The sequence below is a fragment of the Temnothorax longispinosus genome, chromosome 10 (assembly GCF_030848805.1).
Source record: "Temnothorax longispinosus isolate EJ_2023e chromosome 10, Tlon_JGU_v1, whole genome shotgun sequence".
NCBI lineage: Eukaryota > Metazoa > Arthropoda > Insecta > Hymenoptera > Formicidae > Temnothorax > Temnothorax longispinosus.
The window spans coordinates 2,398,622-2,423,713 of NC_092367.1; the positions used below are offsets into that span (position 1 = coordinate 2,398,622).

At 42.6% G+C, this 25,092-nt stretch overlaps 1 protein-coding gene across 2 annotated transcripts in view; it reads left to right on the forward strand.

Moving 5' to 3' along the window:
• Nvy (CBFA2/RUNX1 partner transcriptional co-repressor nervy) overlaps positions 1 to 25,092 on the forward strand; it is a 47,541-nt gene that overhangs the window by 14,095 nt on the left and 8,354 nt on the right. For both annotated transcript variants that reach the window (XM_071789620.1, XM_071789621.1), the window contains exons 2-4: positions 9,708 to 10,125; positions 20,910 to 21,343; positions 22,476 to 22,622. In XM_071789620.1, the coding sequence (XP_071645721.1) occupies positions 9,729 to 10,125; positions 20,910 to 21,343; positions 22,476 to 22,622 (978 nt within the window). In that variant the 5' untranslated portion in view covers positions 9,708 to 9,728. The remainder of the gene's footprint in view (positions 1 to 9,707; positions 10,126 to 20,909; positions 21,344 to 22,475; positions 22,623 to 25,092) is intronic.

A 25,092-nucleotide genomic window follows, 5' to 3' on the forward strand; every position in this document is an offset into this window, starting at 1 on the left:
TACGTTACGTTAGCTCGCATCACCGCGCGGTACCGTCCGTGAGATGCCTTTTCTTTTTAGCATGTAATTAGCGCGCGTTAACCGTGGCACATATAAGTTCCGCGGACTGATGCGAACGTTGCATCGAGGAGCTTTAAACCGCGAATAACAGTAAAATTTGTTACGTGTCCTAAGGCATTACACTGAAAAACTGTATAGAAGAGTTACACGCATTTAATTACATTTTACGGCGGTATAATTATCAAAAAGAAAATTATCAGAGAAAGCGGAGAGTCTAATTAAGAATTAAAGCAAGAGGAGTTTTTGAGATGTTTTCACAATAGAATTGAATAGAAAGTAAGAAGAATGTTGTTATTAAAAATAAGAGTAAAAATAAAATTGAGATTATCAATTATTTGGAAGATATAAATTAAGTGAGGCGTCATTAATATTGATTTTGAGAGACAATTCTTCCCACAAATGTCACTATAATACACTTCTCTTGTATTTTTTTGTTTCTTTCTCTGGAAGAAATTAGCCGTGTCTAAATTGCTATAGCAATTATACGGTTTAAATTGAAAATTGTAGCTACAGAAAATTTTATTGGCGACAATCCGCAGATGATCGAATAGCACGTGTAGTCGAGGTCGGTTGCAGGATGCGCAATGGCGAAATAGATTCATACCTCAGTGGGCTATAGAAGTGCGCGAGCAATTGTATCGGTGTATACTGTTGCTACCCTATTCGCGCACCTAAACGTTCAACAGCCCCCGTATAGTTAACCACGTGTCTGACAATTTTCGCTGACACTGACGAACCGGCCGTACCATCGGCACACCTGCGAACGCCGTCCGTTATTTCTGTAGATATATATTAAGTGTCGATCGATCGATTGTGTTGCGTCAGTTACCTGGATGGACACTTAGAACACCACCGATAAAAATTTGAATATTGCATAAAATATATTCTATAATTATACATTTTAGGGAAAACCACAGTTAGATCCCATTGTTTCTGTGAATCCTTAAATTCTCTTACTTTAAAATAAGATTCGAAATATGATTCTTTGAATTACATATATACATCCAGAGTAATTTAGAAATATAATTAATATACGAAACGAGTCTCGCAGAATGTAAAAAATCGATATTAAGAATAGTTCGTTCTTTCTGAATTACAAATTTCTTTGATTAAAAATACATTAGAAGTTAATAATAAAATTTGCGTTATTATATGCACACACACGAAGCCGCGAAATTGTATTTATGATAATTCTCTGGCATGGCTGTGACGGCTACGAAACCGAAATTGTCAAAATTTGGGCTTAATTATCAGCGAGAAATGACGTGCAATTACATGCGCCCCGCAATTTGTTGACTGTTATTGCTAATATTGGATGACATGGTTCAACCAACTATAATATTATTCTGCCCCGAAAGAAAAATACTCGCGTGTCTTTTCTATTTTTTGGTGATAGTACGTTAACTAAAATCCAACATTTTCTTCGTTCAAGTGTTCCGAGGGTTGTTCTAAAGCGAGATTTATATCTGATTACGAACTTGTGGTATATCCCGCGCGACTTTTGTATTCGACTAACACTGCATGTAATCCCCCGCACCGACATCAGTCATGGATCCGCCTTATCCGCGTGACAGACTATTTAAAAGATAAAACTGTGTAGAGAGGGTGACGAATGTTGATGGACCAGCGTGGTGATTAATTATCCGCGCACGCGATGACGACGCCCTCGATTATCCTCTCGTTAGTCCCGCGGAAAAAGTTCGTTCATTTAACGCGTTTGTGCCCCGCTAACCCGATACACCCGGGTAAATGGGACAAATCGCTTCGTTAATTGAAAGCGCTGATTTTTTTTTTCTCTCTCTCTCTCTCTCTCTCTCTCTCTCTCGCTCGCCGGGATTAGATTGGTGCAGCGCGGGAAAAGTTACCGATATTTTCGATCATGGGAAATATTATCGCTCGCTGGGAAACGCGCGCGCGAAATAAAAGAGTTAATTGCAAATATCGGAACAATATTCGGCGCTGGCGAAATTTGTTTCCGTTTTAGCATTTCATAATTTTCCCGGCGCACCGTGGCCGTTCCGGTTTAACGCCAAGTGTGTATACAACGCGGGCGGGACGTCAAAAGCGGGTATAACTGCGACGTACCTGCGCATGACATCTTTGTAATGAAACCAAGCAGAACCTTCGCGAGGTAAAGCTTCGATACCATTAACGATGTAACGGTTTCACGTCGACTCCAAAGAGCGAAGTATTTACCGTTTTGTTCGTTTTACTCTTTCTCTCTTTCTCTCTCTCTCTTTCTCTTTCTTTCTTTTGTTCTTTCTTCGTTTGTTGGGAATTTCGTAATTCGTGAAGTCGATCGACTTGCATTCTTTCAAGAACAAAAATAGGAATTGAAGATCGCTGATGGATGAAAGTCGTATCCACCCTGGACAGCGCGATTTATTTTGATCCCTATTAAAAATTAATCGTCACATATCGAGCGCACAAGTTTAAACGTATTTATCACGCAAGTGCGCGACTGACACCAACGGGATAAAAAAAAAACCTGGCAGATACCGAGCGCGATGGGTCGTCATTCGCACGCGATCGTCCCAAAGATCTCACACACCCTTTGACCGCGGCCGATGATCTCATCAAGGATCTCACGCGGGCGGTTCTACTGAACCGCGCGTTAATTGGCGGCGGCTGCTGGCTTCGCTGTTCCAAGATCAGGTCGACAGCTCCGCGATGACGACGGGCAACGGAGAACGAGAGATCGAGGGAAGAGAAAGAGAGAAGCGAACGAACGCATCGTCGAGAGGTCGACGGCGCGAGAGCGCGGCGCGGCGCGGCGCGGCGCGGAGCGGAGCGGCGTGGCGCGTCGCGTCGCGTCGCGTCGCGGCGCGGGCTCTGTGCGTGACATTTTTGTAATGAAACCATGCTAAACGCACGTCGCTGCGCGCTCTCGGCAGTCAGTACGGTAGACATCTGGCCTGCCTCTCGCCTGGCCGTTCTAATATTGGAAATTTCAGAGTACGTCTCCACCCGCCGCCGCGGCCGCCTCCTCTCTTCGGGGGCACCGTACCATGTGCGGGACATATGTATAAACATAAGCCCCGCGAGAGACGCCGAAGTCGTCTCTGCCGAAATGTGGCCGCGATCGATCCACGATTATTCGCCTGCCACCCGATTTCCGTCCCCCCCCCTTTGTTTCGTTTCTCTTTCCCTTTCTCTCACGCGGATTCTTCACACGGGACGTTCTCCGAAGATGTCCACCACGTCATGTCACGTAGAATGCTTCCGGTTTGCGTTAAGGTAGGAACATTTTACTTGGGTTAATTTATATTTCTTATTATATCAATTTTATCGTGATTTTTTTAAATGTATTTTTTTATGTATGCAATGGAGGGTTTTTATATTATGAAATAAAATTAATTATGAGATAAAGAATTCTGTACGATAATATACACGTGATATGATTTAAAATAACGAGAGTTTTACAAAAGAATAGAGTAAAATGAAACAATCCATAAATTATCTTATTGTTAATAAATAATTTCCCTGCTTTGTAACTAATTCTTTTTTTTCCCTTTCGCTTCGGTCGAAACGGAATAAATCTATCTATCTATTTATCTATCTATCTTTCTCCCGTCCCCTTTCATCCACGCCGCTTTTTCCCATCGGCTGTGCGCTGGCCTGTCCGGCACTTTTTTCTCCTTTCTTGCGCCGCTGTTGAAAGTGGAGCGAATTTAGCGAAACGTTTGATAGAGTCATCGTCATCCCCGGTGGGTCTTTCGCTTTATTTCGAAATTCGCAAACGGCACGGTTGGAGAATCGAGGGAAATATTGGGAAGGGCTGTACGTTCTTGCTTATTATGAGCAATCGTTGCAATTATATAATAATATAACGATTAATTAAATACTGCCCACAGTCATTGTAATATTATTCGCGACAATAAATGCCGTTTATAATTACATTGATTGCAAGTATAATTAATAAAATTAATTCGGTACGCCGACGTTATTTGCAGTCTGCCGCGGGATTCCCCCCCCCCATCCGCCCCCTTGATTCCTCGCTTGGTTCTTTTAAAAAGTCCGAGAATTGATCGTCGACAGGTTGCAGGGGGAGGGGGAGGGAACAAAGAATGGAAAAAAAGTCGGGGGGTAGCTCGCGCCTCTAATATGTCCAGGCGAGATGTCTGGCGGCCCCGCGTTTCGCGTGGTAATGCAATTCGCGCGCGCGCGCGCGCGAGACGCGAAGGCGCTTTTACATCCGCGCGCGCGTAACCACAGCTGCGCGCAATTACGAGCGGCAGAGCCGCGGATTTTCTGCCGCGGCACGTATATCACTTCGCCGCGGCACCGCTCTTGTTTGCTTAACTAAGCGTCTTAACGAATTGCCGGAGACGCGCGTCTCCGGCAAGTCGGGGCCAAAGCTCACCTTAACGACACGCGGGGGAGAGGGCACCGAGGGAGAGACTGGGAAGAGGGACCACCTCTCGGTTGGCGATCGATCGCAGGTGACATCCGAGTTAATTGCATTCTCGACGTTACGCGTCTTGCGCAATGTCGCGGATATAATTATCTGCGAAAACGCTCGCGGCATCCGTGGACGTGCACGCACAATTGATCCTGCCGTTTCCGCCCGGTTTCTACTTCGACTCCATTTTCACCTTGTCAAACTCTGCCAAATTATGAAATGAGAAATCCGAAGCATTGCGAGATTCGATTTTCTTCAAAAGTTTCTTTAAAAGCTCACAAACTTAATTTGAACGTGTTATTTTGTAAATATAATCGATTGTACGCGAGTACAATCAACATTATACTGCAATGTTGTCTCACAATAACCGACTTTTAATTGCAATCCACATTTAACCGAAGTCTTGTGTAACAGACAGCTCTGCATGACGGTTGTAAACAAAGGAAAAATAAATATCCTTTTACACAAACAAATGGTGAAAATAAAATTATTTCGAGCGTTAAGCCAGGCAATTAAGCGAGATGCTGCTGTTAGAGGAACGTTTTACGTTTTAAAGCGCGGCTTTGAATGGATTCCGCAACCGAATTAGGTACTCACGCGATCCTTTAAGATATCACATTAATTTCTTTTTCACGAATAATACAAAACCCGCGTATGAAGCAATGTTTTATATTATATGATTGTCTTTGTTCGCATCTTTATTGTAATGTTTTAATTAATTGGTACTAGAAATGTGTCTGTCGTTGCCGCGAGATTCATATTCGCGTACGAAATATAATTTTGATAAATACATGTATGGCGATGTTTTGTCATTCGATAGCTTCGTCTACGGATGGTTAAAAACGACGCTTTTAATTTTATCAAACAGGTAATTTACTGTTCTTTAAATTCTCTGTTCTTTTTTCATAGAATACGCAAAGTTATTAATTTACAAATCTACAGTTATCACAAAAATAACGTGAATATTATTTATAATATACTTTTTCAAGTCACGTTACTTTTTAGTGATAATGTAAATTAATAAATTGTAACGTATACATATAATATTATATAATATTACAATTGAAGTACTTAAGTCTTTCAATTACTTTTAATATTACTACTTCATCAATTAATAGGCGGATTCTATTCGCTTCTATCATATACTACGTTTACGCGATCGTTACTTCTGTGGTAACTTACGATAATTCCTTCGCGTAAACGGGATTTTTTTTCGCGTAAACAGAATTTTGTAGTAACTTATGATATTTACTCCGCGTAAACGAGTGAATTATCGTAAGTTACTACAGAAGTAACGCTCGCGTAAACGTAGTAATAGTGATATATGCCATGGGGTATGACAGAGGATCGCAAATAACACTTGCGCATATGCGGCGAGCGATTCACGGACAACTGTAACAACAGAAGAAGGCGTCAATTAAAATTATGGTGACCATCTGTCACAATAAAGACCGACACGTCGCGACCGCGAATTGTTCCGTGCGTAAATCCGCCGAAACTGCGTATAGCGCAACCTTTTTTCCATCGTCCGCGCGAAACACAGGGGGGGTGGATTGATTGATGAACGACCATAGAAGAATCGGAGAGCGTTGTTACGTGACCAGAATATAGGCTGTTGACGTTTTTATTGCCCGACAGTAATCATGGGTAGTATCAGAACAGCATTTTTTTAAATTGTTTCTCTGTAATTAGATAATTTGTAATTAGATTAAGTCGAAGTTGATCGTTTTATAACTGCGTAATCTGAAATTCTCCAAATCGAGATCAATCGTTAAGCGGAAGTGAGAAGTTAATTATCTTTTTTTCTTTGTTAAAAATTTTAGAATTAAAATTTTTTTATCACTTTGTTATATAGAAACTTTTTATTAGATCGGGCTTGCATCTTTCTCTATTTTCCACATACTTTGTCACGAACTTAAACAATTATCCAGTCGACATAAAAATTACGAGCAGCTTTATGTTGCAATTAAATTGAACGCGATAGTTACGAATTTGTTATTTAGCGCGTACCTTTTTATCGTTCACAAAATGCATCGCGCGATTTGTCGCGAAACCGAACGGGATGGCTCGCGGCCGAATTTCCCGGCGGCGCAATTACGCACACGTTAAAACTCGACGGCATTTGGCGATGCAGTTTCGCGCGAAAAATTATAGCGAGTCATCCGTGCGGCCGTTTCTTGGACGCAACGAAGGGCTCGTTTGCATTTCACGTTAATAACGGGACCATGTGGCACCGAAGGCAGCCTGCTGCCAGAGCTGTGCGCGCGTCAATAAAATAAAATTCCATCCGGTACGGAACGGCGACGGGCGGCGGCGGCGGCGGAGGCGGCGGTGCGCCACGTGGATCTTAAAGATTACTCCCGCGTTTCCGCATTTCGTGCCATTTAATTTCCCTTCCCGTGTAATTTTGCTCGCGTCGAACCGAAAATATTATACGGAGCTCATGCAAATCGCTCGGCCCTTAAATCGATTTATACATACGCGACGTTATAAATCGCAGAACGCCTAACTTTTTTCATAAATCAAAGATACGATCGCGCGCGAATGTCTACCATTCTAATATCATCGATTAAACATTGGTCCGCGATCGTTTAGTTTATATGTCATACTAATATTTGTCATACGATTAAAATATATTTTTGTAGTAATTTTTTATTCAATTAAATTTCATCATATTAATCGAACTTTATTCAATTGATCGTACTGTGAAGTTATTAATTTTTTCTTTCTCGAGAGAGAGAGAGAGAGAGAGAGAGAGAGAGAGGGAAAACCGATTTTCGTGTATGCACGGAGAACGTGCCGCGCAAAGAGAATGGTTGATTACTATAATCCAATGTATAGTCAGTAAAAATGGCGCAGCTGTCGGATTGTTCGTTATGATTATTACATTCAAACGAATGCCATTCAATTTCCTTACAGCCATGCCATTTCCGGTGACATGGTTCTTCGGACACCGAATGCACGAAATGCGGTATACCGATGCACGTGATCTTGTTTGAGATAATATCACTGATACCATCCGGTTTAACGTGTTTCACGCGTACAAATATATTAATTCTATTTATCAGAAAGATACCTTCACATAGAACTAGAGATAAAAAACTCAATAAGACAGTAATATAATTGCCTTTAATTTGAAATAATAATACATTCATCTCTGATATGTGTATGCTTTATATAAAATAAAAATATTAAGTTTACATATACAATATTATATCATGTATTCTTACTAATGGAAAATTCATCGCATATTATGCAAGAAACACAAGTACAATTAACGATCTCTAAAATTGCGACGGTAATTCGTGGCAAAATTTATTCGTAGGTGTTCTCGCGCGCAGTTTTCGCGGAATTATGAAAAAAGGAACCGAACGTTCGACTACTTTTAATGCCGGACGTAGCTGTCGGCGTGGAGCACCGCGCTCGTAAAAGTCTCAGCAACGCGATTACCGTAATAAATATGAAACGAGATCTTGCAGCGTAAGCACGAGGTGGAGAGAAGGAGCGCGCGAGCGTAAGCGGAGAAAAGAAGCTAAAGTACGCGGGGCGTTGCGTACAGAACGCAAGACGCTTACGCGGCGCGGTATTGCACCGCGGTACCACCTGTCAAGCCGATGTAAATCTTTATGCTTAATGTTTACGACTCCTTGTGCGTGTTCGTGACCGGCAAACATCACGGCGGCGGTAAGAAAAATTGCACTGTAACAAATTAAAAAATAGCTGTATTTGAAAAGCTCTTACTTCCAGTTGCTCGAAAATTTAATAAGAAAATCGTATTCTCTATTTTATTCTTGATTTGTCTACCCCGAGGGATTTAATAAAACCCGTGTGCTATGAAAATCTTAATGATATAAAGTATTTAAAACATATCACATTAAATTGTAATGCTCATGCGAAATTAGTTCGTGGGAATTGCGGATCTTTCAATAACGTTATTATAGATGTATTGAGTGTATACTTTGTAATGAAAAAGTATTTCAAAAGTGTTTTCCAATAATTTATATAAGATGCAAGTCCGCAGTAGACAGTAAACGACGTTCCAGTTCACTAGGCTACCTAATGATTTACTTCAATACGGATTCAAGAGATTTGAAGTTCAATTTCAAATTTTAATTTTCTCCATAGTAAAGAAGCTTTTAATCTTTAAGGCCCTGCGCACAGTAAAGCACATATTAGAAATAAGAATATATTAAATATTCGAAATCGGAATTAGAAATAATAATTAAACATAACGCACAATGGAAAAGAATAAAATACAAGATATAACTATAGGAATATTCCTACATTAACATGTCCTAATATTTAATATTTATTACAGGAATATTCCTATATTTATATATCCTAATAAATTACATTTATTCCTGTTCCTGATATATACTCTATTGTGCGCAGGGTCTAAGTCTTCTCTTGGAGAAGACTTCTAGTAAAATCAAGTCCTCAAACGAAAATTCTACTTTAGCGAAGAATATACGTAGGCGAGAAATCATTTGCAACACGGCGAATATTCGCTCCAGTCCGGCGAACATTTGCGGAGGCTTTTCGCGATGGTCCATTTGTAGGCCGTGCGCGGCTAAAAATGACGCGGGGGACGCGATCAGTTATGGGCGGCAGCGTCCGCGGATCCCCAATAATTCCGTGCTACCGCGCCGCGACGGATCCTTGTTGGTTTGTAAAACTAACGTTCGTATACGTTCCATTAAAACGGCCATCGGTATGCGCGGCAACGATCCCGTCTCGCCGGGCACGTAGACGAAACATGCGGCCCGGCGCGACGCTCTCATGAAATGGAATCAATCAAATATGAATCGTGTGCACGCGCGATGACGTGCATATAGGTGTGCCCTGCTGTCTCTCCTTGCTCGTTTTGCCGAACGTCCGCGACCGCGTCGATCCGAGTCCGAAATCTCGGTCGAAAGTAGGTGGCACACGTTCTCGCGGAAGTCCGCGGATAGGAGAGACTGTTAATTTTCGATCACGATATTTTGGCGATTCTTGCGAATCTTTCCTTAGAAGAAAAAGAAGAAGAAAGGAAAGAAAGGGAAAGTAAAGAATTAGGATAACATCCGCCTTTCTTATTTCCTTCTCTCTCCTATCTTTCTTTTTGTTTCTTCCTTCGAATACTAAATTTCTAGACTAGAATGTCTCTTAATTGCGTCATCGCTAGTTATTACCGGTTCCCGTTAACTGTCCTAGAGTCCAACATGAGGGAGCAATTTGCATTTAATTTATATGTCGCCGCCCGCAGGTGAGAAAGCGGCTCGCGAGCATGAAAGTGGAGGGCGGAGTGGCGACGACGACGGTCCTCCACAAGGTCAAGGTCAAGGAAGAGACGAAGGAATGCTGCGGCTATCAGCAGGCCTCGCCGTCGTCCACGTCGGCGGCCACCACCGCGACCGTCGCGACGCTCACCGTCTCGGCCGCGACGGCGATCACCACGACCGTCACCAACAGCAACGGTGTTTCCACCGTGAACGCGAATCCTTCCACGACCACCACGGTGGTCGTCGCTACCGCTGCCGCTGCCGCCGCTGCCGCTGCCGCTGCCGCTGGCGTTGCCACCCCCGCTCTGCAGTCCTCCAGTATTATCTGCCATCCGCCGACGACCGCCTCCAACGCCGTAGATTCCTTCCCGGTCGACCTCGACCTCAAGGCCAAGAGTAAGGGTGAGTACCTTTTACACGCATGGCTGAAAAAATATCGATTGCGTGACGTTGGCAGAAGGCACAACAGTGACTCGGTGACAGGTGCTGCCCACGCATCCTTGAAGAGATACCATATCCCTCGTACGCGGTACGAGAAAATCGATTATCTTGAAAAATATATATTTCATCTTTTTAAAATATGTTAATGTCAGTTTTGCTCTATAGAGCAGACGAGATTTTTTCGGAAAGTAATATTTTTACCGTCTTGGAGATTGGAGAACGATCGATCGGTCAGGTCAAACCTATTTGCCAATGTAAATATCAATTTGAATTGACCTATCGATTCCTCGCCGTGGTCTAGTTTCGCTTAATGTCATGCTTTGCAAAATGTAAACTGACGTATTGACAGATTCTTGACGTGACATAGTGGAATTAAGTAGATTGTTGTTTCGCGATACGCGGTGGTTATTGCGGGGAAAATCCCTTCGTTGCGCGCATTAAAAAGCGCAAAAATAGGATTGAAATTGAAATACATGAAACTTTAATCGCCGCTATTAGCGCGAACGATTGCGTCATCATTATTACTTCATGTTTAATTATGACGCAGTGATTCCAGGAAGTATCTCGTTGCCGATAGTATGCGCGACGTTTCCGAGTTGTTAATGTCCTCTTCACTTCCATCACAGTCGGCAATATATTGTAATAACGTGTCGGCGGAGTGACACGTGTCGTTTAAAAATTAACAACGTGGCCACTCTAGCCCGTTTGATCTATCGCACGACCGTAAAAAAAACAAATCGCTCGATACCTCAGCTGAATCGCACGGGCGCGAGCTCGCTATTCTATTAATTCGGGATATATTCGTTTCTCGGGTGCGGCGGCGTTCGAGAGCGCGTCGATGATATGGATATTATATAGATATGGTACAGGTGCGGGGTAGGTGCAGTTTATCTAATTTCAGATTCGCATCACGGTACATTACCTTTTTCCTTCTGTCCTTAACGCGGATTTTCAGTGCTCGTTGTTAGCGCAGCTGTCAGCCGTCACGCTGTCGCTTACAAAGCACAATCTGTCACTTGCCAAGATTCTGCTATGTGACAGCCAATTTTAAATCGCTGACGAAATTATTAAGTTTTTTTTTTTTTTTTTTTTTAAATTAAAACGGGTACAAGCAGCAGAAATCGTAAAAATTAATAAAATTTTAATTGAAGTGTACTGTGTATACGCACGGCAGACCGATGCAGAGTCTATAAAGCTTAACACGAACAAAATAGACGTATAATACCAGCATGAAAATATATAATTTCTTTTTCAACATTTTGTCACTCGTCGGTTTTAAAAAGTAAGGGAGACCAGAGCTCTAATTTAATCGTGCCAAAAGTACTTCAAAGATCCGATCCTATAGTCTGCGTAAGCCTTTTCCGACGGGCGTCCCCCGGAAGTTGACCCCGATCCTCGAAACTGGAAATTAAAAGGAACGACCTCGCCGATGTCCGCGCGAGAGCCCACGCTGTGGGCGCGTCGTACATTAGTTCGGAATATTGCATGGCGGTACCCGTATATCCAGTCCACGCGCGCTCTCGCTCGAATCGTACATTCAGCCCGAGCCGGTTATCTAGACGAGCGGCGAGCCCGCAGCTAACTTGGAAACCGGGGCTCAGGAAAAAAGCCCCTTCTGGCACATCAAAGCCCGTCATCGCGTCCGAGCGCGGGCTCTCTCTCTTTCTCTCTCGGTCTCTCTTTCCCTCTTCGCTCGTCTCAGAATCGTAGATGGTTTTTGGACGCAACGTTACATAAAATCATTATAGAAGTGTCGACGCGAGGTATGCCGTTTGCCACCGATTGATATAATTAAAAAATACTTAATAAAATGTAATAGAAACATTCGACGTATCATATGATACAATGATCTCCTAATTAGGAGGAAATTAGGAGCAAAACTTTGTTTTACATTAGTCATTAACGTACTTTGTTGACAGTTAATAGAGCTTGGCAGCTATGTACAAGTTTATCGCGGTCTTTAGTACGCATTTAGGTGCACAGAAGCGTACACGTACACGCGTGGATATGTATGCGAAAGCGCGCAATGCAAGAGATCGAAGGCGAGAGAGGGAGAGGAAAGATATATATATGTATGGAGTATATGCCTCCGTGGGGGATGATGGCGAAACTCCTGCGAGCAGTCAGTCAACTTGGTTGGCTGGCCCGGTGTGTGTCGGTTAGGTTCGTGCGCCGCCTGACTGCCTGGTCCAGACGCGATAAGGCACGTCCGACACTTCCACTGGGATTCTGCTCGGGGCTGATATCATATCCGCCAGCGCCGCCGCGCCGCCGCGGCGCAGCATCCCCGACGCTACGCCGTTCGAGGTGTATTTCGCGATAGTCACCCGCACACCGCGTACTGCGCTTACGGGGTGCGGCTTACGACCTGGAGCTCGTCCCCGGCGTAGTATGTCCGTCTTCCTCCGCGCGACCGAGGATCTTCGTAAAACTGGAAGGGCTCACGATAGGGCGAACAAGTGACGCGATCGCTTCGAAATCTCATGACGTTACTTAGTTTATAGATGTATACCGACGAGGGTTGACACCAGTTAAGCCCTTTTGAAGGCGATGTTTAGTTAATTATGCATGATATCTTTCAGGATAACGAAATTATCCCATGGCAACCCCACGTTTCCATAAACGTTAACTAGGTCATTTAACGGTTTTTTTTTCTACAGTCGGTTTCCATAACAGTTGAAGTTAATCGAGGCTGAATTAATCCTTTGTCTCTGTGTAATTCATTTTTTCGGAAAGAGACAGGAAATGAAATTAAACCACAGTTAGCGTTTTTCGATATCTATATATGGGCTAGCAAGATCAGAAGAAGATTCATCAGAGTCCAGTTATTTTTAATTAAGGTTTAGGGGAACGGCCGCGTAATACATCTTCCGCGCGTTTATCCAAGTTGAAAAAGAAAGACATTAGGCATCGTGACGCGTTAACTTTCAAGTGTGCAACCGATCAGACGGGTACAGTGACCAGGATGAAATCCGAGGATGACGTCCTCGGTCCTTGAGTGGTACGCTTGTCTGTCGAGATGAAATCGAACACATGGAGTCGCGAGATGTCGGGATCGAATCGGCGCGGGCGGGTAGGAGGATGCCCGCGAAGAAGGATGCGAGAAAAACGGCGACGACGGCGGAAGAAAGGGGAACGTTGTTCGGAACGGGAGAGAAGAAGAACGAAAGGAGAATTCGAGAGAGCGGGAAGAGTGTGTAGGGTAGGGATTGCGATCAAAGCCATCTGTTGCATTGTCCCGGCAATTAGGAGGCGACAGCTGAGTCCCACCGTACTTACTTCCAACCAGGGACTCTCAGCCGCGTGGAGCACGTGCGCTTTATCGATCTCTCGCTCTCTTCGTGCCCCGTCGAACGTCGCCCACGAAGACCACCTTGCCCCCGTGGCGGTACCTTGCTTGCGTATGGCTCGGGTGCGTAAATCCGGATGCTAATCCCCCGAGCGCAGTTGCAGTTAGCAGCTGCGATTAGTATACGCGCACGTACTTTTCTTCTGTAGCAAATACGTCGTACGTGTCAGCGAATGAAATAATTTTCGAGGCTAATATTTTCGGGGCAATTTCAACGAATCAACATTTGCGATACTTGTCGATAGGGCATCATCATTCTTCGCGTTTTCATGGATAAGGAGTATACTATTATACATCAGGATTAATTTTGAAGTTCTGATACGTCTGAAATTCTAAAAACTACCCCTACGAAGTCGACAACTCGTTTCAAAAAGTCTAGATATTTAGATTCGGAACCTTTGTACCTAATTGCTAGAATTTTTTCAGAAACGTATCAGGAATTTCTAATCCCTTCTCTTCGAAGAGGAATTAGAACTTTATTTGTTCCATAAAAATTCTGCAAGCGGACTAATTGGCTGTACAGTTTAGGAGATGAAGATTTGGAAACTGCGAAAGTAGTCTTGTAACCAATTTTCTGAAATAAATTGCGACACGAGAACTTGCGTAACAATCTTATATAGTTCCGTAAAGTCATACATGAAGTTCTATTTCGCAACTGCGAAAACAGGAGTAAAGATCGCTGTATAAGCGTTGCTAATTGCGCGAATGGCTTACGTCAGTAACAGTCACGCGGCGAAAGTAACTCTCGGGGAAGGAACGGTTGATTGACGTAATAGTTTGCGGCGAACTTCTTCATCCGTTGCGGAATGTCTGGCCGTGATGCGTGCCGCGAAGAAATGAAGAGCCTCGGTAAGAAACAATTTGATGCACGAGAGACATCGATATACGTTTAAAGGCGTACGAACACAGAAATCCATAACTCATATTTAGCGTTAAAGACGCTTATATCCGATACTCAGTACATTTTTAATATCTAATGCGATTTCAGTACCGGTTATATAAGCTGGGACGATTACGTTTAGCCGCGTGAATGTGAGTTAAAATATAAAAATTTGGATGATTCGCGCGAGACGGGGATTTGCGGAGATTGTGCATCATTTGAATATGCAGATATCACGAATAACGGATATCTTTGAGCAGAACTCAAAGAAAAGTTTGCCCGCGGCATCGGTCGGTCGTGACGCTTCAAATGCGACGTTGCTTCGGGTTCCGCACGTGTATGTGTGTGTGTGTGTGTGCGCATATGGTCCGCAAGGCCGGCCCACATGGGTAAACTTTGATTTTCTACTGCGGACGAAGACAAACGGGGCTTCGCAGAAAAATGGCTCGCGGTTACCCGAAATTTTCTATGGTATATGGTTTCTTTTACATACGTATCGAAATTCTATGACGTCCGTATTGTAAAAAGCTTACGAAAATGCTGCAAATTATAATTTAATAATCATATTTTTTACGTTTACTCCAGGGAATTATTAAAATAAGTTTTACATTAGAAGCCCCACAAAATCGACAAAATATAGAGAACGTAGAGATCGGCTTTTTTGATATTTTTTAAATAATTGTATCTGCGCTGACTAATCGCTATATTTCCTGGGGATCGCCAAAGTTCTCAACCTCAATCCCATTTGGCCCTATTATCACGACAAAAAAATGACAATCAACGTGCGTTCGCTCGGGGGATATCGAGACCGCGGATGTTCGTCACGCTCAAAGGAAATTGGGAAAGGAGAGCGTTTCTCCTGATAAGCTTCCGGGGTGGGAGGTGGGAGCGTGGTGGAGCGACGGACGAGCGACAAGGACGGAGAACCGCTGCAGGAAGTAACAGCTGGCCGAAGGGATAGCAACATCAGCAACAGCAGCGGCAGCAGCAGCGGCGGTGGCGGTGGCGGCGGTGGAGGCGGCGGTGGTAGCAGCGGCAGTACCATTACCATCACCCAACTAGATACCTTCTCTCTAGGTTTCTTGTACATACGAGCACATAGGCACATGCACATGACACACGTGCGCGACACGAACGAAAGACGCGCGGCTGCATCGGCGCAGCCGGGAAGATTGCACTCGTCACAAGAGAGTTTGAGTGACAGTCGTGTGCAATCACAACGCGCGACGCTGATTAAACATTCGCGTGTCGCGCACATGCTCTCGCACGCCGACGGTCTTTAACCTTGGTTACATGCACGGAGAACTTTGACAAACGTGAATACCTGCCGACATCTGTACCCAATAAGACCTACGTCTCTTTTTCCAAACGTCTGATGTATCTAATCTCCCTATTTTCCATCTTTCCCTGCGCAGAAAAAAAGAAGTGTCAAATCAACACTGATATACCATATACGCAAGAGTACTCGGTAAAAAATTTCGAGTTAAATTTAACACATTTTACATGTTTCAATTTATCCACTTTAATTTTTATGTTAATTTAACAGAAGGCAAATATGTAAATAACACAAGTAATATGTGAAAAATTGCAATTTAAATGTGTCACAACACGTGGACGCTATGCGGAAGTAAAGTTTATTTTAAATTAATTTATAATGTTAAATTTAATTAAAATAAAAGGACGCGGCGTGGTTTACACGCTGCAATCTGCAATCGTTATCGGAGGATCAAAGGAAAAAGGGCGCGATAGCAATCTCAACGGGAGATTTCGCACGAACTCTCTGCTATTTTGGAAACGAGTTGGACACACGGGTGACTGTGGTGATACCGGAATCAATGGCAGCTGGAAAAGCAATCAGTACGTGCTGTAAGTCTTTCAAAGCAAGTGCCGTCCATCAGGGTATACAGAATAATCACAAGCACATAAAGAAGCTTTGCGTATATTGCCAAGGAGAAAGGCTTAACTTACATTGACGGGTACTCTTTTTTTCCTCCTCCTCTTCTATTACTCGTTTCCGAGCGTGATGACTTCTTTTCATATATACATGTGTTGCGCACGTAGATGAAGAGAAGTCACCACGCTCGGAAACGAGTAATAGAATAAGGAGGAGGAGGAAAAAAGAGTACCCGTCAATGTAAACCAAGCCTTTCTCCTTAGATTCTCCATAGATTATACACATTGTATATATATGGGACCTACAGTTTAACGCCGATTCCGAACGGCTATATTTTTTAGAGAAGTTCTCTTGGGAAGACATACTCTCTCGGTAGTTTGCCATTGCCTTCCGAGAGGAAAACGAGCGAATATAATTTTTCTAGTTCTACCGGGACCTCTGGCTCAATAGACCAGTGCGCTGTCTACTAGGCCACGCTCGTCCTCAATTATTCTTTCTTCTCTTTTTCTTGCAGAAAACAGAAGACAGCGATATCTCTTTATAATATATAACATAAGAAAATGTCGACTTAACAGATGGAAACTCTTATAGAGAGGAAAGTAACACAACTTAGGTGCGTATTTTAACATATAAAATATGTCATCAAGTGCATTTATAAATTGTGTTATTTTAATTCTTAGAAACATTGAATATTAATTTAACGCAGGAAAGTCAAAATAACACAATGACAATATGTTGCATTAACACCAGTGTATGTTAAAAATTTAACACAAAAATTTCTACACGGATAGAAATCCACTTAAATACAAAATGCTTTTTACCGTGTATATAATCTTCTTATAAGAATTTCAACTTTTCATTTCAACTCTTTTTTTTTCAATCGAACTAAATAAAACTTCGTTTAACTAAATAAGTGATATTTCAAGCAAGCAAGTTTTCCTCGTTCAATGCAATACAATCTCATTTCAAGATTATATATTCTTGCGTATATACAAGTATGTATAGTATTGATTTGACACTTGTTTTTTTTCTGTGTGAGGCATTTTTCACGATTACAGAATTTTATTAACCGTTATGACAATATTAAATAGCAATACATCAGATATATATATATGACAACTGATATTACAATTATTTACCCGTCGCAATAACGGAATAATAATACCGCAACATCATACGATGCAATAATCATGTTTGTTAATTACTTCATTACAATCTATTTACATAATTATATCGTTCACGTATTATTTGCATATTATTATTATACCGCGTGCATAATTGTAATTATAATTTTATTTGGGGGGTACGCAATCGCGCGGCGCGGCGCGCGCTCGCGTTCCAAATTTTTCGCGGGCCGGGAGAAACGAGCGCGAGAATTCGTCCTGGGAATAATCAATCTTTGTTTTATCGCGTCGCCCACTTGATCGCCGGCGCAATTGAGACATCGCGATTCGAAAATGGATGGATTCTGGATGCTCGCACCCGCATAGATGCCATCGTTGTACCGCGGGAGATGCATCGCCACGATTTCGTATCGTGTATAAAGTCATCGTCATTAGCGCGAGGCAACCGCTCCTCTATCAGTTCACTCGGCTGTATTCAACCGCCCCCGGGAATAGAAACGGGACGAAAATTGGTCCCGATTTTCGATTATAAATTCGGCGTGGAACTTGTTTCGGTTGCATACGTGTGCGAAGAAAACGCTCGCAGCGATGTATAATTATAATTAAATCCGTGTCTGGTGTTTTACTTTGACTTGCACGACTGTCATACGCGTAAAACGCCGGCCGACAGTCAACGTTAATAAATCGTAAGCGAATAAACATCAGCAGAGAGCGCGCGCCGGCAACATTTATCACATATTTATGGCGTATTACAATCGAATAATATTATTACAAATGTTACGTCTGAGTTTACAGATCGCGCAATTAAACGTATACCTGTTCGCCTATCAAACCAGGCAAATTAATTCGCCGACAGATAACGGAAAGAAGCGCGTGACAAATCGTTAACGAACCGACGAGAGAAATAGCGATATTTATCGCGCGAATGAATCCTGCGGGCGAGAGGCCATAATAATTACCACGTAATTGCGATTCGTATCAAAAAGTGACGACTTATACTTTTCGCGAAAATCTCTCTCATTTTTTTTCTCTTCCTCGGTTGGTCCCGGAATCTAGATCGCGGAAGTATGCAAACGCTATTTTCGCAATCGCTGCTCGCAATCTTCCCGCCGGCATGGGCAACCCGCGGCGACACGGCAGTTACCGAGACCATCGAGGGGGAATTTTTCCGTGGGATATCACGGCGACGCGCGACGCCGCGGCGCCGCCCCGTGTAACTATCTCGCTTTTACGCAAGCGGCGGAAGGCGCCTTGTGTGTACTCAGGCTCCACCGTCATATCGCATAAGCCGTAAGGTAGTTTAGTTTGTCGAGAGTTCAGGTACAGGTAATTACCTACTGGCTACCGGCGTCAGGTGGTAGTGACACGGTAGCGTCGACCTCCTCCCTCGTCCTCCTCCTTACTTGCGTGCACCATCTTCTCTCCTACCTCCTCTCTTTCTCTTTCTCACGCGCTCTCTCGGGGTCTCGGCCATGTATTTGCGCGTACCCACGCAAAAATACTTCGTGACAATCGGCTCCATTAGCTTAATGGGACCGTCCCTCCTGTCGATAGATTGACCGTCTTATCTGACAGTCCCCACGTGCGTTATGAACGCAAAGTTCGGGCTTCGCATTAATTATTCGGCGTCTCGTCCGATGTTGCTTAAAATCTGAAAGTTATTTCAACGGTAGTTGCGAGAAGCGTGTTGCGAGTTTTCAGGTAAGCCAATAATTGGATGCAAAAAGCAATTTATAATCTATAAATCCGATAGACTGTGTTAGATTTATTACTATCGATTAGTAAACATGTGTTGTCGTGTTAGGTTATAGCCGTACATTGTAGATTGTTTTATGGGATACCTGCGGCTCTTTAATTACGAGCGAGTCATGAAACGGTGTATAAATATTGCGTAGAAAAAGTTCTTTAATGTGCGAATTTATTATGGTAATAATGCTTTATTGCATATGGATACCTATAATATGGATTATATTTCATTCAATCTCATTTTGATAACGCCATCATATCATTGCGAACGAGACAGGAGATAAGAAGAACATGAATATGAATGACAATTGTTCCCAAGAACGGCGCGGAAGAATTTATAAATTACATTTCAAACCATTTTCCATTTTTTAAATAACTTTGCGGTCTCTCTGACATTGTTCCTGGCATTTTTAATTTTTGTAACTCTTTTCATTATTCCATTTTTCATGATATTTTCATAAAACGCATTTTGTCTGCTAAACATAAAAATATTTTCTTGTTATCTGTTCCTAACACGTGTTAAACGTAATTAATAAATAAACAATGAATTGGGATTAATTAAAAATCTCGTTTAAATTAGGATTTGGAATTTCGTCTTTGTACATACGCGAACGAAACTCCAGCATAAATAATCTTCGTTCACGTGTATTGCCTACGATTCCGCGACAGTCGGTCGACTGATCAATCGCGATGAAGTAACTCGCCGATGTGCGGCGAAAGGGCCGCCCTCGCGCAGAGTTTGCTGTCGATCGACGTTGTTATGAGCCGCGTTACGGAGACTAGCGCCTGATGTAACGTTTCGTTATCGGCATACTCGGCATGCTCCCGTCGTTTTCGCCACGCATGCCGCAGGCGTTCCACGAGAGATAACGCGCCGCGCGCGCACAGAACGGGGACAAGACAAGGTAGATGACACGGCCCGTAATTGCATGTTATCCGTTGCATCCACGCGCGCGCGCGCGCGGGCGTGTCCGCGTTCCTGGGCGTGCATATACGCGTGTATACACAACAACGGTACGGCGTTGCATACTACGTGCGCAAGTATAATATGCACGCGGAACGTATGCATGTGCGTTTGTGCGGAAGAGGGTGTTTGCGCTACCGGATCCGGCTCGGCTGCCCGTTCCACGTGCCCTCGGTGCTTGACGTACCACGGATACGCCGACACAAAGGACGTTTGTGGCGGCGCCGTGCTTTCCCGAGCTTGGGATCTCTTTCCGTGTTTCAAATGTAAATAACGCTTGCGCTCCGCGGCTTTATCGAATGACCCGTCCGCGTCGGTGGAATCGCGTGGATCAAGTTGCGCGGTGAAATATAGCCTTCGTATTCGGTATCAGCCGAAGCATGGCAATTTTTGCATCGATGAGACGTTGGAAACTTTTTATCTGCTAATATTTCAAATAAGCTTCAGAAACGTTTCGATTAAAAATTCATACGATAGTGTGTTCTTGGTCTACTAAAGGTTTATATAATTTGTTACACATATAAAATCTTTTAATACATTTATAATTGTAATAAGTTAATAGATAGATATTTTATATAGCTAATTAAGGTTTTATTAGCCATATAAAGCTTTCAGTTAAGACTTTACAGATGAATATAAATACAAAAAATTATTGTAAATCGATTTGAGCTCAGAATATATAAAATCTATCTTTAGACTCATTGTGAGAGTTAATTAGATTTTGAGTGTCAATGCGAATATTCCTAAAAAATAAATTACTCAAAGGTCACAACTGATTCTCATTGCAGCATCCTCCGCAACGCGGGAGAAGCCTTCGCGGGAAGAAGCGGTTCAGCCTGAGGCGCACTCGCCTTCCTCTCAGCAGCATCAAAGGATCGGCCAGCAGAAGCAAACGAACGGCCCTCGATCGGAGTACAAAGGCGCGTCCGGTTGCTCGAGATCTTCTGACAACGACAGCCCTTTGCCCTCGCAGCCGCTCAAGCCCGAGCTCGAGGAGGGCGCTCCAGGTGCTGGAGCGAATGCTGGGCCCAGGGCGACGGACGAGCAGGGCGACGGCACCGCGCTGGCGAACGGCACCGCCGCCGGTGCATCCAGATGTGTCAGCGGTATCTTCGCGGGACACGGCAAGCTCAAGAGGTTGCTGGGCACTCTCGTGCAATTCGCCACCGATATCTCGGTAGACACGGGTGACACAGTGCGCACATTGGTACTCGCGCTTTTGGTAAGTAAACGGCATCCTCATTTGCAGCGGTTTTAATTGTAAAATTTCATTTAATTTTATTATTTATTTAATATAATTACTATTAATTTAATGTAATACTTCTTTGAACGCAGAAATGTTAATGTTCTTTATAAGCGTTAAGAATATTGAGTCAATAATAATGCACATAATCGGGATTAATGCTGATTTTTTATTTGTTTATTTATTTTCTATCGACATTTTAGTAAATTTTATTGGCACTCGTTACAATTTACACATGAACCGTTAGCTCATATAGCAATCTTTGTTAGCGTTGTTCACCACGTAGTTCGCATCTTCGAGTATCCTCTTGCGCATGCAAGACCTTTCCGGATTTACGAATTCTTTCACAGTACCAACAATAAGTGATATACGCGTACCAGCTGACGCGTACTTTCTGTCACGTGCTGAAATCACATTTGCAATATGCATCAGCGTACTTTCGCGTTAGATGCACACGTATAGTTAATTTGTAAGCATCTTTCTCCGTAGCAGACATTGCTTTACATTATTAAAATGGATTAAGAATTTCTTTTCAATCCAGATAAGACAAGCATACAATTATTAATTTTGTTATCGATGAAAATTTTATCGTGGCAAACTTGAAGCTGGTAACGCCATCGTTGTGAAAAATATAATGATAACTTTTTTGTTTACGCAGCATATTTCATCAGTTACATTTTGGCAATGATAACTCGTCATGAAAATTCGTGGTCCGATTGCTGACTAACAAGCGTCAGATAACGATTCCGCGATGTGCATGTGCAATGCGTGCACGCGGCACACGGGATGAAAAAAAGCATAGTTAATCGATGACGGCCGTACCGTGTCGTTAAACAGCTCGTAAATATTCAAAGTACGTACATAATGCATAATGTCGTCGTGTGTACCGAGCGTGCATACGTCCCCGGAAACGTGACATCTGGTGACCGTGCTTAACTGTAAAACGATCGCGGCACGTGACAAACGCAAAACCAAATCCAACCGAAGCCGGGCGAGCGCGCGCGCGCGCGCGCAGCAGCTCGTTCCGGAAACGCGCGTTTCGCTACGGGATCCGATCTTTTTGCCGTGAGGATTGAATTACACGCGGCGCCTGCCGTGTCGTTAATTGCAGAGCGGCAGCATGACCGCGGAGGAGTTTCACTCGGCGTTGCAGGAGGCGACCAACTTCCCGCTCAGAAGCTTCGTCTTGCCGTACCTCAAGCACACCCTGCCCTCCCTGCAGAGGGACCTGAGTAACGCGGCCAGGGCGAATAATCAGGTAAAATCGATTTACCTACGTTTTTACGTTTACTGCGTTTCTAACTGAACGAAAATTTATTTTTGCACGTAATAATGAATAAAAATCCAGTCACGAGAAAAACTACGCTTGCATCACGCAATATCGTTTTTTCAGGTATAATTCAACAATTATTATTATTATTATTTTATCAATCTACCGCATTACAATGCGCTTTCTCGAGGCAGCTCTTCAACAGCCTGCATTTTTAAATTTTGATTAATGCTCGCGAGTAAGAGGAAAAAAAGTATTCATATGAGTTTCTCTAGATTCGGCGAAGTCACAAGACTGCAATGAGAATAACGGTGACGGCTGATTCATAAGCAGTCCCGATGCTTTATTGGAGCCACCACGGCGGTCATAAATCACTGCACTCGTGTGCAACGCGGCGCGGCGCGGCGCGGCGCGTAACGATGCATGAAGACGCGCGTTCTCCGCGCCGCGCAAAAATCGCTTCCTCGCGGCCGGGATCTGTCGCAATCAGAATAAGTCACTTGTGTATATGTCGGATATATCGAAATTAAACACGGATGTCCTAATTCTTTTCTAATCAACGTCGAGAAATTTCAGTTAACATCTGCACTCTAACTTTTCAAATACAGATAATTGCAGATAAAATAATAACACTGTGTTAAAATAATAAATTTTGACACACATCCCTAGTGGAAAAATTTCTCATATTTTCTCAGAAATTTTGTAAGGACTTATAAAAAATCCTGAAAAAATATATGAAATTTCTCAAATACTTTCAGAAATAATTGAATGGGAACATTTTAGTATTATTTGTACGATAATTTCTGATAAATTGCACAGATTTTCCCATATTTATTCAGTTTTCTACAAAAATGTGTTGGAGGGAGAAAAATCTGAAATATTTTATTATAATATTTTGTCTTAAGTTTTTCTGGAAAACGGTTCAAGTCATAAAGAAAAAACTAAATAATTCTGAGCATTCTGAGAGTCTGAAAATTGTTACAGAAATTCTGATTAATAATATGAAAAATTCTGAGTCATTTTTCCACCAGGGATTTCAAATTTTATTCTTCAATATTTAATATTTAATATTAAGAGCAGTATGTGATTTTTTATCACGCTCTCCGAGGGGAATATCACAACGAAAAATAAGGGAGAGACGAACAGATCCCGCGCGACATTACGCCGCCGCTCTAAATGGCGGATCAATGTCGCACGTGGCCGGCTCGCCTTCCAAGAGAGCGCGGTCGCGATCTTGAGCAAGGGAAGATCACCGTCCGCAGCGTTTGTCATGCTGGGACCGGCCCGTGCCCTCTCGAAGATGCCACACCGTCGCACGTGCCTGATGTCTCTCTCTCACTCTCACCCTCTTTCTTTATCGTGCTCGGGTCGCGCGCCCGCCCATAAATTTGTATGCACTACTGCGCTCGGGCAAGTGCAACCGCGCCCCCGAATCCCTTCACGCGTTCGTTCCCCTCCGCTACATTGTGGCCAGTAAGTGGAACCACAAAGTATGCCGTTCAAGATAATAGACGAGTCACCGCGGACTCATGCAAAGGGATGTACTTTTATTTCCTTGCTTCCTCTATATTCTTGAAGGAGAAGAAAAATAGCTCTCCTTCCTTTTCTTCAAAGCCTGCGGAATAAATTATCGTGAATATTAATGGCGAATGTTGTTTAAATATAAATTTTACGGTGTTCTTTCTCCTCAGAATAAGTTGATTAATTTCAATAAAGGAATTTAGATCTTCGATTAAAACTTTGTAAATTTCGGCGATACGTTCATTTATGTTAAATTGCTTCCTCATAGAGGAAGCTTTGTTTTCGTAAAAAAAATTTTTTTTGAGTTGCTCTTGCCAATGTGTTCAGAATGTTCTAAAACGTCGAAAAATCGCTATTTTAAAAAATGTCTGTATGTGTGTATGTATGTGTGTATGTGTGTATGTGTGTATGTATGTATGTGCCAAATTTACCGAAATTTCTATAACTCCAGAACTAATCAACCAAATCTTAACGAATTATATATGAAATAGGGGCAGAAAAAACTGAAGAATATATAGAATTAATAAAAATTGCTAATAATCAAGGGGTTCTTTTTTAATAAAATTTTGAATTTTTGCAGAAATGTTTGTTTATGTTTTAATTTCCGCAAATTTGGAGATATCGATCTATTTCTAATTTTATTATATTTTTCAGTCTTTTCTACCCCTATTTCATATATAATTCTTTAAGATTTGGTTGATTAGACTCAGCTTTATACGCGATCAAAGGTCCCTAATTTTTAGAAAAATGTCTGTAATAGCTTTAACTTCTGTAAATTTTAAGATATCGGTCTATTTTTAATTTTGTTACATTCTTCAGTCTTCTCTATTTCTATTTTATATAGTTCTTTAATGCCGGTATTCATAGTTGGGTCTTATATTCAAGATCGTCTTAAGTATAGTCTTAAGGCGTCATCAGCCAATCAGAGGGCTGTATT